The sequence below is a fragment of the Candoia aspera genome, chromosome 3 (genome assembly GCF_035149785.1).
Source record: "Candoia aspera isolate rCanAsp1 chromosome 3, rCanAsp1.hap2, whole genome shotgun sequence".
NCBI classification, from domain to species: domain Eukaryota; kingdom Metazoa; phylum Chordata; class Lepidosauria; order Squamata; family Boidae; genus Candoia; species Candoia aspera.
Window position 1 is genome coordinate 3288387 of NC_086155.1, and position 24572 is coordinate 3312958.

A 24572-nucleotide genomic window follows, 5' to 3' on the forward strand; every position below is an offset into this window, starting at 1 on the left:
TCCGTATAAATGATCTGGAAGAGAGATTAGAAAATAGGATTATTGATATCAAGCTGCACCTGAGCCAGTCTGGCGTAGTGGTGAAGGCACCTGGCTGGAAACCAGGAGACCGGGAGTTCCAGTCCCGCCTTAGGCATGAAAGCCGGCTGGGTAACCTTGGGCCAGTCACTTTCTCTCAGCCTAAGAGCCAATCAGGCGTGGTATGAGAGTCCTAGTCCCGCCTTAGGCATGAAAGCCGGCTGGGTAACCTTGGGCCAGTCACTTTCTCTCAGCCTAAGAGCCAATCAGGCGTGGTAGGAGAGTTCTAGTCCCGCCTTAGGCACAAAGCCGGCTGGGTGACCTTGGGCCAGTCCCTCCCTCTCAGCCCAAGAGCCAATCAGGCGTGGCAGGAGAGTTCTAGGCCCGCCTTAGGCATGAAAGCTGGCTGGGTGACCTTGGGCCAGTCCCTCCCTCTCAGCCCAAGAGCCAATCAGGCGTGGTATGAGAGTTCTAGTCCCGCTTTAGGCACGAAAGCCGGCTGGGTGACCTTGGGCCAGTCCCTCCCTCTCAGCCCAAGAGCCAATCAGGCGTGGTAGGAGAGTTCTAGTCCCGCCTTAGGCACAAAGCCGGCTGGGTGACCTTGGGCCGGTCCCTCCCTCTCAGCCTAAGAGCCAGTCAGGCGTGGTAGGAGAGTTCTAGTCCCGCCTTAGGCATGAAAGCCAGCTGGGAGACCTTGGGCCAGTCACTTTCTCTCAGCCCTAGGAAGGAGGCAATGGCAAGCCACTTCCGAAAAACCGTGCCAAGAAAACTGCAGGGACTCATTCAGGCAGTCAAGACTGATTTGAAGGCACTACTAGACCCCCCCCCACACATTCATTAGTAATTATTAATTCAACTAGTACAAATGCAAGATTTTGATCTGGCCCTGACCCTTTCTTCTAGTGTGTGACTTCTAGCAGGTGTGTTCACACACAGGCACACACAAATAAACATACCTCATTGTAGCATACGCACACATTTCGCTGGTGAGGGATTTTGAAGATTGGTTGCACCAGGTGTTGGCAACCCTGGGCAGATGTGGAGCAGCTGAGCACTGCCTATGGTTTGGTCCTCCGCTTATACGTACGCACATTGTGTGTGTGTAGACACCCACGCCCTTTCTTCGAGGGGAGGCTCATCGTAACTTCGGCGTCATCCTCCTTTGGAGTAAAGGCAGAATTCAACTGACCTCTCTCTTGATTGAAAACAGTCACAGCCTCTTTCATACAGCACACAACAAATCTGCCTCCCCTTCTTTCCTCGTCCTTTGCAAATGTGATTCAGATGTTGGCATGAATCAAGAAGGCCGATTCCTCAGCCGAACTGAACAAGAGGGCAGGTTCTCTGGAAAGGGACACTTAAGGGCAAGGTTCTCCTAAATCCTGAAAAATAGTCAGGATGGGTGCAAATGTCCCTCTTTTGGGGGAGATGGGCGGAGGTAAAAATCTGAAAAATCAAAAAATAGATAAATCAATGTCAGGCAGGGTCACCACTGCCTCTCCAGAAGCCCAGTCCACTGGAAAGTGGGTTGTAAAGTTGGGGAGGTGGGAATGAACTGATATACCTTATTCAGAATGAAAGCTTCTGCTAATGCTAATATCATCACACATGCCTGTCTCTGCGGCCACAGACCGGACTTGCTACAAAACGGGGGGACGCTGCATTCAAGAACTCACCGCAAGAATCCAAAGGCTTTTGGGTAGCCATAAACTAAAAGAGAAAGAGTAGAGAAATATAGGAATGTTACTGATTGCAATCTCATGTGCAGCACACTTGACCCGTCTCCAAAGAGAATTCGATCCCTTCGAAGCGAATGCTTAGCGGGAGTCCTCTTCGGCATGCGGGAAAAGGACTTTGTTCTCCCAGGCAAGTAAGGTAAAAGACTCGGAGCCAGAAATTCCTAGATTAACATCTGGGATTCCAGCAAAGGGTGTCGGGAAGCCCAGAGGAGATCAATTTTCCCTTTTGTTTTTAGGGGCTCCCTGCAAAAGTGGGAGCTGGTGAAAATCATTCTCATGGGCAGACTGCACCCCACCCTGGCACCTGTCAGTCCGAAGTTCATGGAGTGGAGTGGGAAATGCTCCATTCTTTTCCTGGGGACCAGCTGCTGCAACAGTTAAAGCCCCCCCCCCCAATGTCCAGCCACAGCTTCATCCAGGCGAAATCACACCTCAATCTCCCACAAGCTACAAATGGTGTACAGAGCTGAGGTGGGAGTTTCACAGGGGTGTCCACAGGGGGTGGTCGGAAAAGTCCAGTGGGGCTCCAATTGCACCATCATGGCCACCATCTGGACTTTTTTGATGGCCCCCCATTCCAGCACTATATATTTTTTTTTTTTGCTCAGGGGCAAGATGACTTCCGACCAAAAGCAGAGTGAAATTTATGCCAGTTAAGCTTTGATCGACCAGGTGCTTAATAAAGTCTTAAGCCAAGCTCAACGCCTGGTGACTTTTATGTAGGGGGGAATTTTGTGTGTGTGTGTGTGGGGGACATTGGCAATAGTATAGAAGTGGCATGCCATTCCATTTTTTCCAGGATTTTATTTTATTTTATTTTATTTTATTATTCTATTCTATTCTATTTTATTATTTTATTTTTATAAATAAATAAATAAATTTTATTATTTTTGTCTTCTAGTCTAGTCTACCACCCAGGGATTTCCTGGTGATGTCCTATCCCAGGACAAATCAGGCCTGGTCCCTGCTTTGTTTTTGAGCATCAGCTAAATCTGGCTGGGGAATTCTGGGAGTTGAAGTCCACACATCTTGAAGTCACCAAGGCTGAGAAACGCACTGAAGTCAGCCACGTAGCAGAGCATTGACTGAATAAGCCTCTGAATTATTTCCTGCTTTGTCAATATTAAGATCGCCTTATTTTCTCCCGATCGAGGGATCAGTGCGTCCCACCCAGGATGGAAAGGGTTGATTTTAACTTTCTGAAACACTCTTAAAAACATTGATTTTGACATTTAATCCAGTAGCTGAAATTTCTATTTTCAGAAAGGGGACTCCTTAGCCACGAAAGGAAGCTTGCCTTGAGTTGAACTCAAGACGGATGACTGTATGAATACATTTGTGCGGCTTTGGGGTTATTGCCTTCATCCAATTTTTTTTTTAATTCCAGTCCAGCTGTGAGTTGCCTTGCTCGTCTCCCATCCAAAAGCCAGCCAAGCCAAACCATGCTTAGCTTCTGAGTAAAAGAGAACCAGGTGCTCCCTTCTTTGAAACCTAGAGAGCCACTGTTGTAATTAATACTGTACTTCTTGCTACTCAGCAAGCCCCAAATGGGCATGTCCGGATGGATTACTGTTCCTTCCTCAGCCCAAAATGCAACATGGTAAAAATATGGCCCCAAATCAGCCAAGTCACCACCCTCCTTTTTCTGTTTTGTAGCCCCCACCTAAGGAAAGATTCTAAGCCACTCAGAATTTTGCAACTATCGGGTTGGATTTGCTTAATGACTGCTTCATTTAGCGACTGAAATTCTGGTCCCAATTGTGGTTGTTAAGCGAGGACTACCTGTACAGTATTTATTAACATAAACTTTAGAAACTGTACTCTTAAGGGTCTGTATTTGCCTGGCTGCCCCTTCTTCAATTTTTGGATCATACCCAGTGGACTCCTCTGGTACCAAGGTTTAAACCCTGTGTCATGGTCCCAGATCAGACATTCCCAGAACATCTGAATGGATTCGCATGCATGAATGAAGTCAACACGTGTCGGGACATGTGGGTTGGTAAAAGTGGGAGAGGGACACACCAGGAGTGTGAAAGCGTCTCGTTTGGACTATCTCTGGCATCCAAGGTCAAGCTGCCCAGCCATTGGAGACGTCTGCACAGAACTGAGCGAACTGGCATGGCTGCTTCCCTTTCTCCCACCCTTATGTGCTAACAGACTTTTATCATCCATTTCTCGGCCTTGGATGTGAAAGGCACATTCACCGTGTTTTGAGAATAGCCTCGTGTGTTCCCCGAATCTGTACTCCTGGCCTGGCTGGTTTTACAATGTGTTGCCAGCCAGACCAGACCAGAAAGGAATTTTAAACAAAATGACGTTTTAGAAAGTGCCATGATGCGATAGGATGGCAGTGATGGATTCCCAGGTAAACAGGACCTGGAGGGACAGGATTATATATTTCTTTTATATAATGTTTTAATGTTTCTTCAGTCATAGTTTATTGTCTGTCAGGATCTCTTTTGCACCGCTGAGGGTTTGACAGTGATCTCTCTTCTGAACAACCGGCTGGTTTTATTTTTCATCACCCTTAATTTTTGCACAATTTCTTTTGCTGACTTTCCAGTTCCATCTTCTTCCTTCCTCCTTTTCTTTCCCAACATCTTCCAATCTTTTCTTTTGCTTAAAGCCACTGAAGTCCTTTATTTCCTTCTCTTCTCTCATTTCTCTGTCCCACAAATTGGTCCTCCATCAAGTATCGGCTTCTATTTTTAAAATTTTGCAAGCAACATTGAAAAAGGTTTGAATGGAGGAAGCAGAGGGAAGGGCACATCCGTTACTCCTGAATGTCTGTTAAATGCAAAAGTATGTCAAGCTGTTAACTTCAACTGTGCACTGACATTTTTACGCAAATGATATTAGTCACCATGGATGTTGTAAAATTAAGGCAAAATTAACGTAAGTCTAACACCTTGTCTGGACTCTTGGTTTTAGTGGACTTGTCTGTTATTCCAGGCGGATGTCCAGACAGTTAGTCTGTCACATCTAAAGACCTGTAGGGAGATCTGTTAAATGTTAAATTCACTGTAATGGAGGAGAATATATAATTGTCCGTCTGTCTAAAAGCTTATCTCCATCCTATGTTGTGCAACTGGAAACCCCTGCACTGATTTCCCTGAAATTTGGGGTCTTTGTTCCCTCAAAGTGGTCTAATTTTCCTGCAGTTTTTGTCCTCTTCTGGGAAAAATGAGAAAGTTATAGATGCGCTTCCTCAGAGATATAAGCACACCCCCTCTCTGTTATTCATTAAGCAGCTTGAATTTTTCAGGCTTCTGTGCCAGCCCAAAAAAAGATCCTGATGCTTTTAGGAATCCATTCATTATAGCGAAGACAATTCTTAAAGCAACAGCGTCTTCTTTTCTCCAGCATCCACAATAATTGAGTGGGGTGCCCTGTGCCCTGAAGCCCTTTTTTCCAAATCATTTTCAGAGTGTGCATAGCCCGGAAATGGAATGAGTTCTGCCTTTGCTTCTCTGGGACCAAAGGGCAGCAAGGACAGGCAGAAAAGTCAAGATGGCACCCAAGGAGTGGGAAAATAGAAATTGGCCTGACGGTGCATTGCAATGCCGCCCCTGCTTCTTTTGCACATGTGCTGATGTCAGGTGCACGTGGCAAAAGGGTGGGGCTTGCATTATGATGCCCCACCCACCAACTTGCCAATCTTGCCAATCTGCCCCAATCTGCCCCACCCAGTGGACACCGTTGCAAAAAATATATTCTTATTTCACTGCCTCGGCCATTTGAGGATCTGCCAATCTCTTCACCAAGAAAAGATTGTTTTGTTCATTTGTTTATTCTTCAAATTCCTATCACCACCCATCTCTCCCAAAAAGGGGACTCTAGTTAGTAGTTAGCAACTTTAACCAGGCCTTTTAGTAAATCCCAGGCTGTCGGTAGGTATGCCCATATTTTTCAATGCCTTTTTAATTTTCTGTACATAGCTTGAATTGTCCTGATCAGGCAGCTTATGCATGGAATAAAATAAATAAATAGTAACTGGCATTAATTGCTGGTTGGCTTCAGGTGCTTTTGTCTGTGACTGTAGCATTATATCAAAATATCTGGACCAACCAGTTAGACTTGGCAACTTTAAGACATGTGGACTTCAACTCCCAGAATTCCCTAGTCAACATGCTGACTGGGGAATTCTGGGAGTTGAAGTCCACATGTCTTAAAGATGCTAAGTCTGAGAAACACTGAGCTGGATCAAACTAATGTTCATATAATAATGCGGTTTACAAGGAGAAATCTGTCACCAGTTTCTTCTCAAGCTTTACAGTGTGGCTGCCTGAAATGGAAACTGTTGTGACACCAGTGGGCATAAAAGTTATGGTGCCCATCAAGGCCATCTGGAAAGATTTCTCAGCTGGAAAAATTGTGTACAGGGAAAAAAAGTCCACAACCCTGGATGAATTGGGGGAGCTGCCTGCAAAAATTGCTGAAGTGCAAAATTGTGTGTTGTGGGGAATGCTGCAAAAAAAAAAAAAAAAAGCACACCTATGGACACATAGGAAGGGTGGCTGCTAGAAAAACCCGGTGTCTATCCTTTTTGTTACTGTTGTTTTAAAAAAGATAAAGCACAACGCTGATTGAATGAATCTGTAGCTAAAGGCAGGGGTACCTCCAGGAAGAGTGGTCAAGAAAGTCAAATGGTGCCCATGACCTTCATTCAAAGCCCAACCCTGGGGCTTCAATCACATGGTCATGGCCTCCATCTTGACTTTTTTGACCCACACACCCTTGGACACATGGCTACAGGCAAGTGATGTTAGTGTTCCACAGAACCTGATCAATTCTTTTACCCAAAAGAATCAGCACTGGTTGGTGGACAAGGCTTTCTCTGTGGTTTATCTGCAGCATCAGGCTAACTGTGTTTTGTAGATCATGGTTTAATGTAATGGTAAAAACCCACAAGGCCCATGGCCATTGCAGTTATGGGTTGTGGCCAGCTAATGGTGTGGGGTGTGAAAGAATGAGGCAGCAGCTCTTGACCAAAGGAGCTTCACGGTCCAGAGAAGGTGCCTTCACCAGAACTCTCCTTCCCAGGAGATCCACAAAAAAGGCTCTTGCTGATGTCTGGTGCGGCGATGCAGACCAGGTGGGACCATGCTGAACTGTCAAGGACCATTTCTTTAACCCTTTAAATGTATGAATTGGAAAGGATCCATGGAGGTCATCTTGCCCAACTCCCTACTCAATGCAGAAAAATCCATGAAACCATCCAGCCCTTTTGGAACTTGCAGTGAGGGGGAATCTCCCCCTGTGCCCCTGCTTAATACATTCTTCCTAACAGCTGGCCTGAATTTCCTTTCTTTTAATTGCAACCCAGTGATCCTTGTCCTGCTGGAGATTTCAACCCAAAACAGACCCACCTTCTCTTGCATGCAACAGCTGCTGTGGACCTCCATCATAACTGCCATCTGCCTTCTCTTTGGCCATCTAAATGGGTCCAGCTCCTTTAACCATTCCTCACAGCCCTTGGTTTCCAAGCCCTTTACTATTTTGGCGGCTCTCAGCTGAAGCTGCCACAGCATCTGCGTGCCCCTTTTAAAGGGCCATGGCTAGGACCGGACACAGAATTCCAGATGCAGTCTAACCAGCACAAAATACAGTGGAACAACAGCATCCCTTGGTTTGCACACCAAGTGTCTATAAATGCAATCTGAGATTGCACTGGCTTCTTTAGCTGCTGCATCACGGTATGTGCTCACGGGCAGTTGGGCATCTGCCACCAAGCCAGGGGTCCCTAATCTCCATCACCCATGACGTTTGATCCTTCCCAGAGTCTCTTCTCGCAGTTAATCACCATCCTGTTAAATTTGACCAGGGTTCAAGGCTGTGGTGGTCGTGCTGAAGTGTCCTCTAAGCTATCAGTCAAGGCCCCTGGACGGAGAACCAAGCCGAGACCAAATCCCCGGACAATATAAACTAGGGGTGTGGTTGTTTTGAGGGGGGGGCACTTGAGTGATTTGTTAAAAATATAAAGTGTGCACTTCCGGGGCCTTTATTATTATTCTTATTTTAAAAGATTTATACAAAGCTGTTGCTCCCCCAGTTTGTGACACTGGGAGGCTTACAAAAGAGAGAAATCAAAACAGAATAGATCTTCCGCCAGGGGTGTCCACAGGGTGGGGTCAGCAGAGTCAAGATGGCCCCCACAATGGAGCAGGCAAAGCTCCGCCTGTAACACCACTGTGGTGTTACAACTTGACTTTGTCGAGCATACCTGTAGATGCTGCTGTATCGTATAAAATTAAAAAAAACCTGAACAGAATCAAAAAGATACCACTGTGTATCAAGGGACACTCCTAACTCTGCTTTGCTGTGTTTTGAACCCGTTGGAGCTTCCAAGCAGCCTTCAAGGGCAGCCCCATGCGAAGTACATTGTAGAAGTCTAAGCTGGAGGTGACTAGGGCATGAGTGTATGAGCCAGTCAGAGAATGGCTGCAACTGGGGCCCCAGATGTCACTGTGCAAAAGCCCCTTTAGCCACACCTGCCACCACCCCTTGAGCAGGAGCTGTGAGTCCTGAGGACCCCCAAATTACGAACCAGCTCGGAGTGGGGGAGTGCAACCCCACCCAGAACCCCAGAAGGAAAATCTCCAGAATTGGATCCTGGAGGACCAAAACCCACAATCACTCCCTCTTCCTAGGATTAGCCTGGAGTGCAAGGATTTTCTTGTAATAGCCACATTTCAGTTCTTAATATTGCATCTCGAGCCACTCTAAGGAGAATGAAGAACCAGGGTGAGGTAATGCTGAAGGTTTTAGAACAGGATGGGGGAACTGTAGGTCTGGATCCCACCTCCACCAGCCATGGAAAGTCTCTAGGTGACTTGGAGCTAGTCACTCTGTTAGGGTTATAGAAGCATCATAGAATCAGAGGGTTGGAAAGGACCTTGGAGGTCTTCTAGTCCACACATCCTACCCTCTGCCCAAGGTAGGAGTCCTCATGCCATCTCGGACAGATGGTTGTCCAATCTTTTCATGAAAACCTTCAGCGATGGAGCACCTGCCACTTCGGGAGGCCAGCTGTTCCACTGCTTCATAGTTCTCGCTGTCAGGAAATTCCTCCTTGCTTCCACGTTGGATCTCCCTCTGACGAGCTTCCACCCGTGGCTCCTTGTCCCACCCTCTGGTGCCGTGGAGAGTAAGTCGACACCCTCTTCCCTGTGGCAGCCCTTCAAGCATGGGAAGACAGCCACCATGTCTCCCTTCCGTCTTCTCTTCGTCAAGCTAAACACACCCAGTTCCTTGAGCCGTTCTTTGTAGGATTTGGCCTCCGGACCCCCCATCATCTTTGCTGCTCTTCCCTGCCCTCTTCCTAGGGCCTCAGCGTCTTTTCTGTATTGTGGTGCCCAGAACTGGGCGCAGGATTCCAATTGCAAGCTTAATGATTTGGGGGATAAAGTAAAGGAAGATCCTGCTGTGTGCCTCCTGGAAGCCCTCTGGAAGAAACAGGAAGGAAATCTTGCAGACAAAATCAATCTTGCAGACAAATCAATCCATCAAACTAAAGCTTTGTTTGGAGGAGAGCCCACACATTTAGAAGGTGCCATTTCTGGTCCAGGCTGGACGAGTTGTGGGACATCTTCGGTCATCCTGGTGGATGACTGGCTTTGGAGGAAGGATGAACTAACCCTGCTGGAGTTTTTAGATCCCCAAGCATCCATCTGAATATTGCTGCGATGGTTTGGGTTCTTCTGCAGGAATAACATCAGAAGACATTGCTGGAGGCATAGATGTCCAGGTCAAGCTGTGATCACATCACATGTGATATTGCCATAATGATGTTACAGTGTGCGGATTGTATCAGATGTTTACGCCTCGTAGTTCCAGCAGATGTGCAGCAGATGTGGTTCCCATCCTCCTGAAAGACCAGTTGTACGCTTTGTCTAGGTTCCCACAGTACTCTTAGCTATAAAGTGCTTTGCTTCTTCATGGCTCCCTGGATTGTGCCAATCCGGCCTTGCTCTTTTGTAAACCTTGGTTTTATCATTTAGCCTGCTGTGGTTGCACCAGTAAACCATGATTCAGCAAACCATGACTTTGCTGGTTGTGCGAATGCAGATATTGGGTTGCTTCTTTTTTTTGCATCCCCTGGGAAACTTGGGTCACTGCAGGAAGGAGAGCAAAACTATTTTGGGCTGGGACATTGGTTGTAGCCATATCTGGACTTGATCGATTGGTCCTTGAGTATCCATGCATTGGCGGCTGGTAGCTGGACCACTCCGGTCTGCTTTTGGTGGATTGCCTTTAAAGAAAGTTTTGGAATTTTAGGCCTTTGCAGAATATGCCCTCCCCCCAAAGTATTGGAAAGATGGTGAGATCACAGGCAAATATTGGTTCCCAATGATGCATCCAAGCTTGGTTGAAAAGCTTTGAAAGCCTGAAAGCCGGGGTTTTAGCCATGAAGCCACAAATTCATTTACAGGTAGTCCTCGACTTACAACCGTTTGTTTAACGACAGTCGGAATTTACGATGGCCTTGGAATGGGTGCTTTGTGGCTTGTAAAGCACTTCTGAGCATCGCAAAATGTCACACCCCCCCAGTCACATGATCGCATTTCGGGTGCTTGACAACCAGTTCGCATTTATGACCAGTGGCATTGTCCCACAGTCATGTGATTGCGTTTTGCAAGTTTTTTGCTGTTTTCCAGCAAAAAATGCCCATTGGGGAAGCTGGATTCACTTAATGACTGCAGTGATTCGCTTAATGACCACCATTAAAATGGTCATAAAATTGGGTCCAGTCATGTGGTGACTTGATATATGACCACAGCGACTTACGATGGAAATTCTGGTCCCAGCTATGGACTAGAAAATGAATATACTACTTAGCTTTAATAATTAAAATGTAATTTATCCATCACAGAGGTTCTCAGATTTGCAGTATTGCAATTGCCTATTGCATTGTGACCCACATAAAAAAGGAGAAGGCTTCGATCATACGTTTGTGGCCATCATCTTGACTTTTTTGACCGTCTCCCTGCAGATACCCCTGGCTTTCTGGTCATTTCAGGGAAGGAACTATGAGAAAGTTGCAGTGTGAGCCTAAAAGTAGGAATGCTGTGTGCCCCCTCCACAAATACCATCTATTACGTATGTGTGGCGTTTGCGCACAGTAGGTGGCCCTCGGCCCACCAAAAATATTAAGTGTGGCTTTCAGCCACCAAGACGTTCTTCTCCCTCGACGTTGCGAATTATAAACAAATAGGCTGGTTGAGAGAGAGAATCCAAGATCGACTCTGCGGTTCTGTGTGTGTCCAGGAAAAGTCTGCTGCCCGCCCCCCCACCCCCACCCCCAGCGACCCTGGGAAGAATGCAGGTGTTTTAAGATGCTCAGCGGACTAGGAATCAAAAGCTTTGCAAAGTCCTGTGATGGAGAAGGTTATTCGTAAGGAAGGAAATACGGCATGTTTCCAGCTGGATTTCGCCCGTGCAATCTGGGAAGACCACGGCGGCTGCAAAAATGAGTCAGAGGGAGCAGACATACCCAAAAGTTGGGCCCTCTGTTAGAAAACCTCAGGGACCGTGAAAGGGTGGTTTGATGCAAGCCCAGTAGCATGTCAGGGAACTAGAATGTGATGTTTGCCAGTGGCAACAGATGTTGAGACATCATTAAAGGGCTGCAAATTGACCCTTATTTTTTACCCCCCTGGGAGTGGGGAGCTCCAGGCACCAAAATGTCTTAGACTAATGATCAGGGAGTGGAACAGTTTCCTATTTTAATTGTGCTAGGATCTCGTTGATTTCACTCTGGTTAAAATCTGGTTTAGATGACTGTGATGGAGCTAATTGTGAACATGGGCTAAACAGAGCAATGTAATAGAATGTGGCGCCATTTCACCTTATCACCCCCCTTTCACTCTTGAAAGCTTTCGCCCCCAGACTTCCGGCAGGGACAGCGGGTACGTGGGGCTGTTGTATGGAAAACGCACCATCGCTCAATTAAGAGAATTGTTCTTGCAAAGAATTAGCGGTTCAGTTTTCCAGGGAACATTCCAACATTATTCCTTTGAAATCTCACCACAAAGTAGATTGTACCCAGCAATGCTGGAATGAAAGACGGGGCATCAGAATCCGGGACCGAATTCCCAAGAGGTGGATTCTGCTAACAGCTGCATGGACTTCAACTCCCAGAATTCCCCAGCCAGCATGCTGGCTGGGGAATTCTGGGAGTTGAAGTCCACACATCTTAAAGTTGCCAAGGTTGAAAAATACTGATCTAAATTTATTTTTCCATTTGTTGTGTGTTGCCTGTGGTCAGGTTTTGCATCTTCAATAGACACTAGGTTTGTTTTTAATAAATATCTGCACCCCGAACAGAAAACCAGGGATCCGGCAGCAAACGGAATTTTGTGCACGATGTAACAAGGGGCCAGCTCTTAATTTTGGCTACCAGTGGCCACTTACACTTAATCTCTGGGTCCGAGATTGCCGACAACTGCCAGAAAGCAGTGGAAATCTGGTTGTTATGGGTTCCACGTACACCCACACATTATTTTCTTCTGCCTAAATTCTCAGAAAATCACGTATATATTGAAAAAAATGAGACGCCTGGAAAATGTGTAATTGCTGTCATGCAAGCTAGGCATATTTTCTGCAATTCACATATTTTTTTCTGTACAATGAATGTACACCCATTTCTTTTCCCTACCCAGTTTTTCGGATGGACGTTTTATTTATATGCAGCTCAGGACTACAGTAACTTTTTTTTTTAATGCATCTTTCCCAAACAAACACCGGTGTTTATGCAACTTTCCCAAAGGTACGCTGAGTGATACAAACTTTCTGGCCAGGGAACGGCTCTCCAGGCTGCAGCAAGAATGCCTTTGCTGGATCAAGAACTTTTGGGATTAACAAAAACCATACAGGTAGTCCTTGCTGAACAACCACAATTGGGACTGGAGTTTTGGTTGCTAAGTGAAGCGGTCATTAAGCAAATCCGACCCAATTTTACAAACTTTTTGTGGTTTTTAAGCAAATCACTGTGGGTGTTAAGTGAATCACTCAGTTCCCCATTGATTTTGCTTGCCAGAAGCTGGCCAAGAAGGTCAAAAATGGTGATCATGTGACCGTGAGACACTGTGAAAGTCATAAATGCAAACTGGTTGCCACGTGCCCAAATCGTGACCATGTGACCACAGGGATACGGTGATCGTTGTAAGTGTGAGGACTGGGCATAGTGGTTTTTTCAGCACCATCTAAGTCTGAACCATCACTAAACAAATGGTTGTTAAGTGAGGACTACCTGTACCCCCCACCCAGGATTGATGGTGTGATGTGGAAGAGGGGGATGGACTCTGCAACCTGGCCAAACAGCTGTTCCTTCTGGTCAGGCAACAAAGCTTTGGTCCTTGGACTGTGTGATTTGGGGTGCAGTCTGTAATGGGAAACTTACATGCAGGTGTGTCTGTAGGGAGGGGGGGTCAAAAAAGTCAAGATGGCGGCCTCAACCATGTGTTTGAAGCCCCATTCCTTTCTTATGTGGGTCACACACCCAGGTGCGGGGCTTGGATAACATGGTTTCAATCACCATCTTGACTCTTTTGACCCCCTCCTCCTGCACATACACTGCACATACACCCCGTAATGTTTATCTTGGTTTGGCCCCTTCCTTTTTTCAGATTTGGGGCTGAGCATGTGGAAATATTTATGTGGAAATCCAGAAAAACAGCTTAACTCAATCTCCTAAGCGAGTTTGTTGTATGTGAGAGCAGCCTTGGTAGATGGGAGAATGATTTGGGGGGCAGGGGTTGCCCATGGACTTAATTTATTTTAAGCCAAATTATCATCTGAGCTGTGAAGGGCTGGGGATCCCACTAAGAGCACGTTAAAAGTCAACCGATGCAATGATCGGTGATTATTAAGTAAGTGTTATTCAGGTTTGATTAGTATTAATGTTATCACTGGTTAACAATACTCATCCTGTCTGAATCTTTGAGATTAATATGAAATGCTATGATTCGTTCATTAAACTAATGAAATATTAACAAGCACAAAATAATATTCATATTTAAGGGATGTAGGTAATTGTCGTCTTCCGCTTTTTAGACCTTCCAATGTGGTTGCCCTGCTCCTTTTGCACTGTGGCCCTGCAACGGCGGCCCTGGGCCCAAAGAAAGTTGCAGGAAGTTGGAAGATTCGCAAGAGCAAGGACGATTGGGTCAATGCAAACCATGCATTTTTCTTACAAGCAAAGAGCCATGTTAATTCTCCTCTGGCTCGAACTGCCCACTTGCGAGCTTCTCGGCTGATTTTTTCCTGTAGGGGACCCTCCCCGCAGACAAGCGATTGTACACCTGTTTTGCACCACCTACATCCCGTGGGGTGGGTGTGCCTGGTTCTGTTTTGCACCAGATGCAAAGTGGAGACCTTAACCCCTGGATCTGCAGCCTCCCAGGCTTCCGGACCCAGTCTCCGTTTGGTGTTTTTTTCTGGGACCTTGATTTTGGCTTTGGGAATAAAACCTGTATTTTTTTCTTCAATCCAAACTGAGTCCTGGTTAGTATCAAAGCTGCTGATTCTGCCATTTGCTCATTGCCTATCATCAGCCAGGAGGATGAGAGGGCAGGCGTCTGCCCAGCATCCTAGGCTAAAATGAGATTACGGCAGAGGGCTTGGGGTCAGCGTCCTGTAAACCCGGTTCTCCAGTTCATTTCTTGCAAGAACGGGACCATGGCCATGAGCCAGTCTAAGACTTCTTGCACAGCTCACGTGGTGGGAATGCCGTAGCTGTGCTCTGGTAACTTAGAGTTCAGTGAACTGTGTGAATGGGGCAAGCGGAGTGCGCTTTCGCCTCTTGATGGAAGTTGCAACTCATGGAAGCTCAGAAGCTGGTCTGTTCTCACTGGCTTCATCGTCGCAGGCTGTGTGCTTAGCTTCATGGGGTCTTTCGTGATTTTAAGGGCAGGTCGTCCACTCAACGACACCAGGTTGCCCATGTCCGTGGGATGCATGACTGTGCAGCCGGTCCTTAATGTATCCTAGATAATGACAGCATAAAGGTTTTCCAATTAGCTCTAAAATTGACACGCCATGGTGAGAAAGCAGAGTTGTGCCGCTCTTTTTGGCTAAGTCTGGCCTAGCCTTGGGACGGGCTCCACGACAAGTGTCTTGTGGTTCTGTCCAGGCTGATGTTCAGAAAAGGATTCTAACATCTGTTTTATCTGCTGTTCATATAGAATGTCCATTGTCACGGTCCCTGTTCCAGTGTTCCTGGAGAACATCGTAACGGGTTCCCATGCCATGGGGCTGACACGGGTCGCTGTGTGGGAGGGGGCTGCTCCTGTTCCATGTACCAGGCTGCGACGCGAGGAGTGAAGAATGAGGAATGCATGTTTGGGTTCTCTCGCCTTGTCAAGGACGTTTCCCGCAGACCGGCAGGAACCGTTAGGGGCACCTGCGGGCATGGAATTGTACTGACTTCGGGGGGAGGGACTGGGAGTTGCTTGGGGTTTTATTGGGAGAAATCCCGCGCTTTCACTATGCTCAGCTTTGCTTGTGACCCTGCACACTATTCATGATTAAATCAGATATCCATGAAAGCCTTGCGTGAGTCTGATGGTGATTTTGAACAGGCAATCGTTACATCCATCTTCTGTTCCCAAAATTTAGGAAGGAGCTATCATGATCCTTAGCATGAACCAAGGGCATCTGGTAGAATCCATGGTGACATCATATGCATCAAGGCATTATTGTAATGATACATCTTTTCCTCGATTATGCCATGAGGTAGGTGACGTCATTGTGGATTCTCCAGTCACCTTTGGCCCTAACCATGAGCCATAGAAATAAAGGAGGTCAAGTGTAAAAAGAGGGACCCCTCAGATCCCCCCCAAATGAGTTCAAGGAATAGCCAGCTAACAGAAGAGGTTTCTGCAGCTTGTTCTCCCGGGAGGGGGGGGGACTGCTCTGCAGCTCAGTTTTTGTGTGTGTGTCCTTGGTGTTGGTGCCAGCTGCACCCACCAATTTTAGTTTTTCAGTCCATGAAATTGACAAGGGAGATCTTAAGGTCCTGTACATTAAGCTCAGCTCCTGGGAGATTCTTGGGCGTCTCTTTTATTTTCCTGGGCACCTGATGGAGTTCACCATTGCCTTCCTCGCTGGGATGGAATGTGAAGGTGACCTTGGAGGGCAGAGGGAAGAGATGCTGCCTAGGGAAGGATCAGATAAAAGGAAAGGGAGTCAGAGAGAGGGTAACAGTCTAAAGAAGGAACTTAGGAAAGACCCACCCTGACCATTAAAGTGATAAATTGGGAGGGCGGGAGACTTGGACTTTCAGACTTGCAAGCTTCTGTCAATGTAACCTTATAATAAAGTAGAATTAGCTCATTTAGTCATGTTTCCTGTCTGGTTTACCTGGAAGGGCTGACACTCAAAGAAGCTCCTAGCCTCCTGCCTTCAATTTCCTGGTGGCCTCCCATCCAAAGCCTAACCAGATCAGATCCTGCTTAGCTTCCAAGCCTAAACAGGTTCTGCCATTTCTTAAGATAAATCTTAGATCATGTAGGAAGAACCCCCCCCCCCCCATTCACCCTACGAAGAGTAGACAATCTGCTATTAAAAGCAGAAAAAAGTAGCCCTGCCGGAAGGCTTGCTGCAAAATCCCACCCGTTGGCATCGCTCCCCTCCCAAAGTGCTTTGAATCTCCAAGGCCACACGTCGTCCACTTTTGCTGGAAGGACCCAGCCACGGTGGGCTCAAGGCTGTTCCAAGGCCGCCTCTCGATCCGAAAACCTGCCCCTCTTGCTGAGGGAACTCCAGGATTAGACCTCATCCTTGCCAACGTCTTGGGGGACGGCGGACCTTAGACGGTGCCCCGTTGGACCAGCACGTCTGCATTAGCTGCATTGCTCCTCTGTGCCTTCCCTGCCAGGCTGTGCCCACGCTCACCCTTGGCTTCCTTCTGTTCCAGTAAGCGCTGCCAAGTTTGAGAACTGCACGGGATGCGTGATGTGCTCCGAAGACAACGGGTGCATTTCCTGCCAGCAGAGGCTGTTCCTGCTCATCTGGAGGGACGGGATCCGGCAGTATGGCGCCTGCGTCCACACCTGTCCGCCGGGCTACTTCGGGTTGCGAGGCCAAGAAGTCAACCGATGCTTCAGTAGGTGGCTGGCGGTCCTTCCCTTGCTGCTTCCCCCAAGCTGCTCTTTCTTTCCAGGTCTCTCTTCTTCGCGGGATGGGACCCGTCACAATTTGAAGACAGTTTCAAGACGGGCCCAGGGCACCATCTTGGACACGGAGCCCCATGTGCGGGAACTGGCTTCTTGGCAGAAGTTCACAGACGCAACTTGGCTAGTGGAGTCCGCCCCCTGCAACATAGGTTTACGTTCTAGCCTCTTCCTCCCATCTTGGCTTCCCTCCGGCTGACCTTGGGGTGGGGGGGGCTCCCAGGTTGATATGATGGTATCAGGCAAGTCGCTCACATGACAGTAGTGTTGGCCTGTCGCAAGGCAAGCCCCTTCTCCTTTGCAGATCTGTCAAGGCTTTGCAGGGTGGTGGTCCGTCCCGCACTTGCAGACCCTCGTATGTAAGGTTTTCTCTGGCCTGGGAATAGCTTTTCCCTGCCTGGCTAGTTTCCTTCCTTAACTCCCAGTGCTATGTAGGGGGGTCCGCAGGATAAGGTCAAAAAAGTCAAGATGGCAGCCACAATGGGGCGATTGAAGCTTTGCCTGTTTTTTACGTGCGTTGCAGATACAATGGGTTGAGCTTCAGTCCTGCTGTTGCGGCTGCCATCTTGACTCTTTTGACCTGCAGAACCCCTGGTGCAATCAGTGGAGCTGTTTTCACACCACCTGTTACTTGAGGCTAAAATGGGTGCAGGGTAAGGGGTGGCTTGGCAGGTTATGGGGATACAGATCTTGTGTTTCCATGCAGTAAAAGTAGTGGTTATATTTATTTAGGGTGCCCTTCTTGCTAAGAAGAAGACATGCCCATCCTCCAGGCCAGGGTTTCTCAACCGTGGCCACTTTAAGATGGCTAGGGACTTCTGGGAGTTGAAGTCCACACATCTTAAAGTGGCCACGGTTGAGAAACACTGCTCCAGGCCATCATACAGGCCATCACCCTGTGACCTCAACCCATGCAGGTTGCTTTCACACAACTCACTCAACCTGATTATTGTGACTTGCACAATGCATTGACTCCAAAACAAACCAAGTGCCAAGTTCTCCTAAATCAAATGAAAATGAAAACTTAACAAGCTGAATATGTTTTCTGATTCCAGCTGCTCGCTCTTCCTTCCTTCCTTCCTTCCTTCCTTCCTTCCTTCCTTCCTTCCTTCCTTCCTTCCTTCCTTCCTTCCTTCCTTCCTTCCTTCCTTCCTTCTTCTTCCTCTTCCTCTTCCTCTTCCTCTTCCTCTTCCTCTCTCTCTCTCTCATATTTTTATCACCGCCCATCTCCCCCACAGGGGACCCTGGGCGGTTCTTTAACTGACCCAGTTAAGTACGGGGAGTAAACACAATCCCATTGTGATTTCGTAAGGTGGGTTTAGGATTTAGGGCATTGGGCTGCAATGGGGAAGAGACAGGGCTGCGAATTCACCCGGCCTTGACTGAGATGGTCACCCTGTAATGAATATACCAGCTGACCTTACCCCCTCTCACGTCCACAGCACCCTCCCTCAGCAATATGGGAATAATAATATCCTCCTACTATGAAGGGCTATATTTGGTTTATTTCTTTAAAAATATGCTTAGCCTACCTCTCCATAAAAGTTTTCAAAGTAATTGGGAAATCTGTCTATCCTCTTTCTATAATATTTCTATCTGCCTGCTTATCTGCCTACTATGGATTAGCTGCTTGACACTAGAGATATATAAAGCAATGCATTTTAAATATTAATATTAATAATAATAATAATTTATATGCTGCCTGACTCCCAGCAACTCTGGGTGGTGAAATATAAAAGGTCGATATAGTTGCACAAGGGGGGATGGCAGGAGAAAGATTGGTGGGGAGAGAGAGAGAGAGAGAGAGATTAAACTCTGTTCATAGTAAAGGTTTGGATTTTGGAAAAAGCAAGCAACAAAACAAAGAAAAAAAATCCCATAGATTTTTGGAATACCTGAAAATTTAATTCATTTTACAGCTAGTCCTCACTTAACAACCATTTGCTTAGTGATGGTTTGGACTTACACCGGTGCTGGAAAATCCTGCTTATGGCCGGTCTTTGCACTTACAACTGTCTCAGCATTCCCTGCGGTCATGTGATCATGATTTGGGTGCTTAGCAACCAGTTCGCATTTATGACCATTGCAGTGTCCCGTGGTCACGTGGTTGCCATCTTTGACCGCAGCCAGCTTCTGGCAAGCAAATCGATGGGGAACTGCGTGATTTGCTTAATGACCACATGGTTCACTTAACGCCCATGGTGATTCACTTAATGGCCTCCACAAAAAAGATCATAAAATTGGGTCAGATTTCCTTAATGACTGCTTCACTTAGCAACCAAAATTCAGGTCCCAATTGTGGTCGTTAAGTGAGGACTAGCTGTATTACCATGGAAGATTTACCACTGGCATCCCCTTGAACGGAGTGAAAGAAAGTTTTTTTTACTCTGGAGAAGGAGTTGCTGAAATTCAAAAAGGAGAGAGAAAGATAGTTGGCAGGTGGGGTGCAGGGGAATGCTCCAAAGATACAATTTGCATTTCAGAGTTTCTCTTCTCCAAACTAATTAGCCAACTGTTGCTTGATCTCTGTGGTCTTTAATTTTCTGTGCATTTTTAAAGTGATTTGTCAAATAGGTCTACCTGTCAGCCTTAGCAGCACCCTCCCTCCCTCCAGCCTATAAGCTAAGCAGCACTGGGCCAGGTTTGCCCTTGGAGAGGAGACCACCAGGAGATGCCAGGTGTGTAAGCTGTCCTGGGAAGCTGAAAAAAAAGGAGGCCACAGAGATGCCCTTGTGTACGGCTGTCCAAGAAACTGTCAGGAGTTAAGCTCAGCTTGAAGGAGGCTTTTTCTAACACGGACTCTGTCTATTCCAGGGTGCAGGTCGCCCAGCTGTGAGAGCTGCTTCAGCAAAGACTTCTGCATGAAATGCAAAGAGCGCTTCTATCTACACAAAGGCAAATGCTTGAACAGCTGCCCACCCGACACCATGGCCTGGCACAGTACCCGGGAGTGCCAAGGTAAGCCAGGTGGGAGGAGGGAGTGGCACATGCCTATCCCTGATGCATCCAGGAGGGAGAATTCTGCATGATCTTGTGCAAAAGGCAGTATCTAATTAATATTGCACTGTAGCGTGAGTTAGGGTTAAAAGATTGCCTAGCCTGAGTCCTGTGTCTAGCTAGAATCCCACAACCAGCCAGTGCCAACCCAGAGCTGGGCTAGATGGACAAAGAACTTGACCACTGACAAGGTTCTAGTCCTGATTGTGTCTCACAACCCTCTCCCCCCAGAAAACTGCGAGACAGCTCCCTGGGGCAATTGGAGCCCCTGCACCAACCAAGGGCAGACGTGTGGGTACAAGTGGGGCTCGGCCATCCGAGTCCGGGAGACGCTCCAGAGTGGGAAGGAAGATGCAGCACTGTGTCCGGTGCTGTCCGAGTCCAGGAAGTGTCGGATGAAGAGGCATTGTCCTGGAGGTGAGATGCAGAGGCAGGGCTGAATGATGGGAATGGGCTGTTCTTACAAAAGCTCTTTTGCCCCTTTGAGCTGGACTTTTGGCTGCGCACCTGCCTCTGGTCCAAAGCTGGGTGATTGAGCTTTAAAGCTCAACTAATAGGCCGACAGCATAGCCTCTTCTGGGGGAGCCTTCCTACTCCCTGGCTGCGTTTGTACCACTCCCTTAACCCAAGTAGCTACATCAAAAGCAGTTGCATTGCCATAACCTGCTAAGTTTGGTTAGTTTTAAACTTGGTTTGGTTCTTTATTTTTTTAATACTATACAGCAGTGTTTCTCAACCTTGGCAGCTTTAAAGTGTGTGGGGAAGCTGGCTAGGGAATTCTAGGAGTTGAAGTCCACACACCTTAAAGCTGCCAAGGTTGAGAAACACTGCTGTATAGCTTATTAAGTGGTATCAACCAGGTCTTTACTGTAGTTCATTTGTGGTTAGTGTACTGAATAATCTCCCAAGTGGGTTGATTTGATGAACCAGTTAAGCATATTGTGTGAATGAAGCCCATGAGGTCATCTTGGGACATTCACCTGCTGATGCTCTGAGCTTGGTCCACCAATGACTTGGACCATGTCAAACCAGGGCACAAACATGGTCTGGTAATTGTTATTTTGGTTCTGTCCCCACAACGTGGCCTTCATCTCCTCCCCATCACATGAGTGAGACTGACCAAAGTCACTCTTGCCTGTCCCAGGGGCATCCACAAGGGGGGGTCAAAAAAGTCAAGGTGGAGGCCATACTGCACAACCAGAGACCCACTCTTTTTTTCCTGTGATCTAATAAAAAACAGATGGATCTTTGATGGCACAGGGATGACCCCATCTTGACTTTTTTTGACTCCTCCTGCAGATGTCCTGGCGTGACAGGTTAAAGTGATGTTTTCCCTCTTTTTCCAAAACCCTGATGCCTAAAGGAGTGTCATATTAATTTAGCTTTGTCTCCCACACAGGGGTGTCCCCAGGGGAGGTCATAAAAGTCAAGATGGCAGCTCTAACCACATAATCAATTATTTTTATTTTATAAGAATTTCACTAGGTTTGAGACAAAGATAAAAACCACAGGAAAACAAAAAACTGCAAAGAAAAAAAAGGGAAAAACTGAAAAAGCATGAAAACACAGGAGATTTTTTTTTTTTTTAGGTTACATAAGGAAATGACTTCTGACTTTTAACAGCAAGGATGTATAACAATCTTCCATAATCAATCCCTTACTCTGTATTAAATCAAAATCACATTATTTCTATAAATCATTCCCTTGGCACAGTATAAAAATCACTGAATACAATTGCTCCTTCCCCTTATGTTAAAAAAGGAAAAAAAATATGTATATATAAACCTCCTAATCAACTCCCACCCCCCCAGGTAACATTTATTTTATTATTCCCTTCCTACTACTATTCTTGATATTCTAGAGGTGATGGACTCATCCCTGGGGGAGCTGGGGGTGTTGACGACCGACAGGAAGCTCTGGCGTGGGCTGGTCCATGAAGTCACGAAGAGTCGGAAGCGACTGAACAAATAAACAACAACTACTATTCTATACATTTCTGTCTACTATAATAAAGATCAAACTAAAAAGCATAAAATTGTCTGCCATTATAATTAATAACACAAATTATAGTAATGTTAATCATATTAAGCCTAAAACCAAGCATTTATTATTATTAATCTTAATCCAAATCATTAAAGATGAATGAAGTCAAACAAGTCTTAAAAGCAATCCAGATAAATATTCTTCAGCCCTTATCCAACTTCAAAATAAACCAGAGCAAAAATTTTAACGTGCTCCAAAACAGTGGAGCTTCAATTTCACCATTGGGGCTGATATCAACTTTTTGGGCTATACCCTGATAACAGTTTTTGGACCACGAGTCTGGCTTTCTGTCCAAAATACTTCCCCTGGTTTGTGCTAGATTAGGATAAGCCCAGATTCGTGTGGGGATGCTTCTTCATATCAATCTTTCCAAGTGCAATATTCATTTCTGGATCTGAGCAATTCTTAATATCTCACCTTGGAGAGCAAGCCCGAATGAAAAGATTTATTTTTTCTTTTGCATGCCAGTTGTGTAGATTTCAGAAGCTCCCTGGCCGGTTTTGCAAATGGTGTATTTCTTGCTTTTCTAGAGGAAACCTTCGGCTCTGAAGCTCATCCTAACTAGCTGCCCCGACAGTGTTCTGGAGCAAGAAACAGGGGGCTGGTGATGAAAAGACAGTTGAAACCAGATGTGGGTGTTTTTTGTTTTCCTTTTTGGCAGGGGAGAAGCTGTTTTGCTTGCTAATAGCAATGGGATTCTCCTGGCCAAGGATTTCACGCTTCAACAGGAAGTAGCCTTACTCTGCTCTTTGTTTGTTGTCTTGCAGAGGAGAATGAAAACAAGAGGAAAGGCAAAAAGGAAAGGAAGCAGAGGAAGAAGAAAAAATTAGATTCTTTCAAGGTCACCTAATGAGCTTCAGAGCACGTGGGTTTGTCGTGGGGGGAAGCAACACGCAATGAAGTCCAGCAGGGAGCACCATCGTTGGCCAAAAACTAGGATTGTTTCTATCTCTTCCTTTCTGCCTTGCAAGGTTCCCCTTCAGTCCCTCAGTTCCCTGCAGGCCTTTCCACCACGTTAAGGTGCTTCATGATGCCTCTTGGCCTTCTCTCTAACATGCTTGGGCAAAGGAAGACTGAAGACCGATTCCATCCATCATCTCTCCACGTTGATATCCGAAGCTTCGTTCCCTCGGCCCACCACTCACCTCTCCATCTTGGCGCCTCTGACTTTATGAGTCTGCGCAGCCAGGGTAACCCCAGAGGAGGGAACCACCATGGCTTCCAAGTGAAGAGGGGCCTAACCCTGGCTCTTTGATCTGCTGTGGAAGGGGGAGAGGCTCCATCAAGAAGAGCTGGAAGACCATGCAGCGTCCTGCCTAAAGACCCCAAAGGATGGAGCTCTAGGAGGAATGCAAGTTCTCGGCCAGCTTCACCCTGGTTCTTCCTCGAACCCCCTTAAAAGAGTTTCCCTGAATCTTTCCCTGCGTTGGGACAGAACATATTATCCAACAGACGTGAGTTTTAAGAGAAGGGAGAACCAGGCTGGGATTTAGCAGGTGCCCCCCATTTTTCTCACCCAGGAAGAGGATGGGAAGACTGTGGGCATGGGATGGTCACCCAGGCGGCCAACCCATCCTTCCCGTCTCCCCCCGTGGAAAACAGACCCACACTTTCTTTCAAGGACAGAAGCAAAGGGAATGGCGCCACCATCTCTGAGAGCAAACTGGACCTCTGACAAGGGGGATGTTTCAGAGATTGGTTCCCTGTGGCAGAAGACTGACTACTGAATGGGATTTTTAAAAAAATTTACAAGTACACAGGTCCAGCTTAGAAAAAGGCACAGGTTTTAACACTTCCAACACACAGGCCTATTGTTTCCTATCAGTTCCAGGAGACAACCAGGTCCTTCAATTTTCTAGAACCCCAGACACAGCTTTCTTACTTTATCTGACCTAAACTGTACCACCTGCCAATCCATTCTTTTCTTTTTAGACCAAACTAGTTTATTCTTTCTGCCTTCTTGGTCGCGTGAGTTCCTGCAGCCAGATATTGTCTGTGCTTCTCCAGCAAAGGTTGTGATAAAGAGAATTACAGGTAACCCTTGACTTATGACCACAACTGGGACTGGAACTTCCGTTGCTAAGTGAGGCAGTTGTTAAGTGAATCACACTGGATTTTATGACCTTTTGGGCCATGGTCATTAAGTGAATCACTGAGGTCATTAAGTGAATCCAGCTTCCCCCATTGACTTTGCTTGTTGGAAGCCGGCTGGGAAGGTTGCCAGTTTGGTCTAGTGGTTAAGGTGCTAAGCTAGAAACCAGGAGCCTGTGAGTTCTAGTCCCGCCTTAGGCATGAAAGCCGGCTGGGTGACCTTGGGCCAGTCCCTCCCTCTCAGCCCAACCCACCTAACAGGGTTGTTGTTGTGGGAAAATAGGAGGAGGAGGGAGTATGAGGTATGTTCCCCGCCTTGAGTTATTTATAAAAATAATGAAGGTGGGATAGAAAAGAAACAAACAGACAAATAAATAAAATGGTGATCATGTGACCCTGGGATGCTGCAGCTGTTGTTAAGTACAAGCCAGTCGCCAAGCGCCTGAATTTTGATCATGTGACCGCAGGGACGTGGTGACGGCCGTAAGTGCGAGGACCGGCCTCAAGTCAC

The 24572-nt window shown here is 46.8% G+C and overlaps 1 protein-coding gene across 1 annotated transcript; it reads left to right on the forward strand.

Annotated features, from left to right (window-relative positions):
* Window positions 1-14942: 14942 nt before the first annotated feature.
* On the forward strand, window positions 14943-24185 carry RSPO4 (R-spondin 4). Its single transcript, XM_063297064.1, has 5 exons — window positions 14943-15026; window positions 16605-16863; window positions 19745-19888; window positions 20159-20344; window positions 22738-24185. The coding sequence occupies exons 1-5, from the start codon at window positions 14943-14945 to the stop codon at window positions 22818-22820; spliced, it is 756 nt and encodes a 251-aa protein (XP_063153134.1). The 3' UTR covers window positions 22821-24185.
* The last annotated feature ends 387 nt before the right edge of the window (window positions 24186-24572 follow it).

What these genes read in the sequence shown, in the direction of transcription:
- RSPO4 (XM_063297064.1), top strand. Translation starts at nt 14,943, where the DNA reads ATGTCCATTGTCACGGTCCCTGTTCCAGTGTTCCTGGAGAACATCGTA. An exon ending in TGGGGCTGACACGGGTCGCT is followed by an intron (nt 15,027 to 16,604) that starts GTGTGGGAGGGG and finishes CGTCTGCATTAG; the next exon opens with CTGCATTGCTCCTCTGTGCC. An exon ending in AGAAGTCAACCGATGCTTCA is followed by an intron (nt 16,864 to 19,744) that starts GTAGGTGGCTGG and finishes TGTCTATTCCAG; the next exon opens with GGTGCAGGTCGCCCAGCTGT.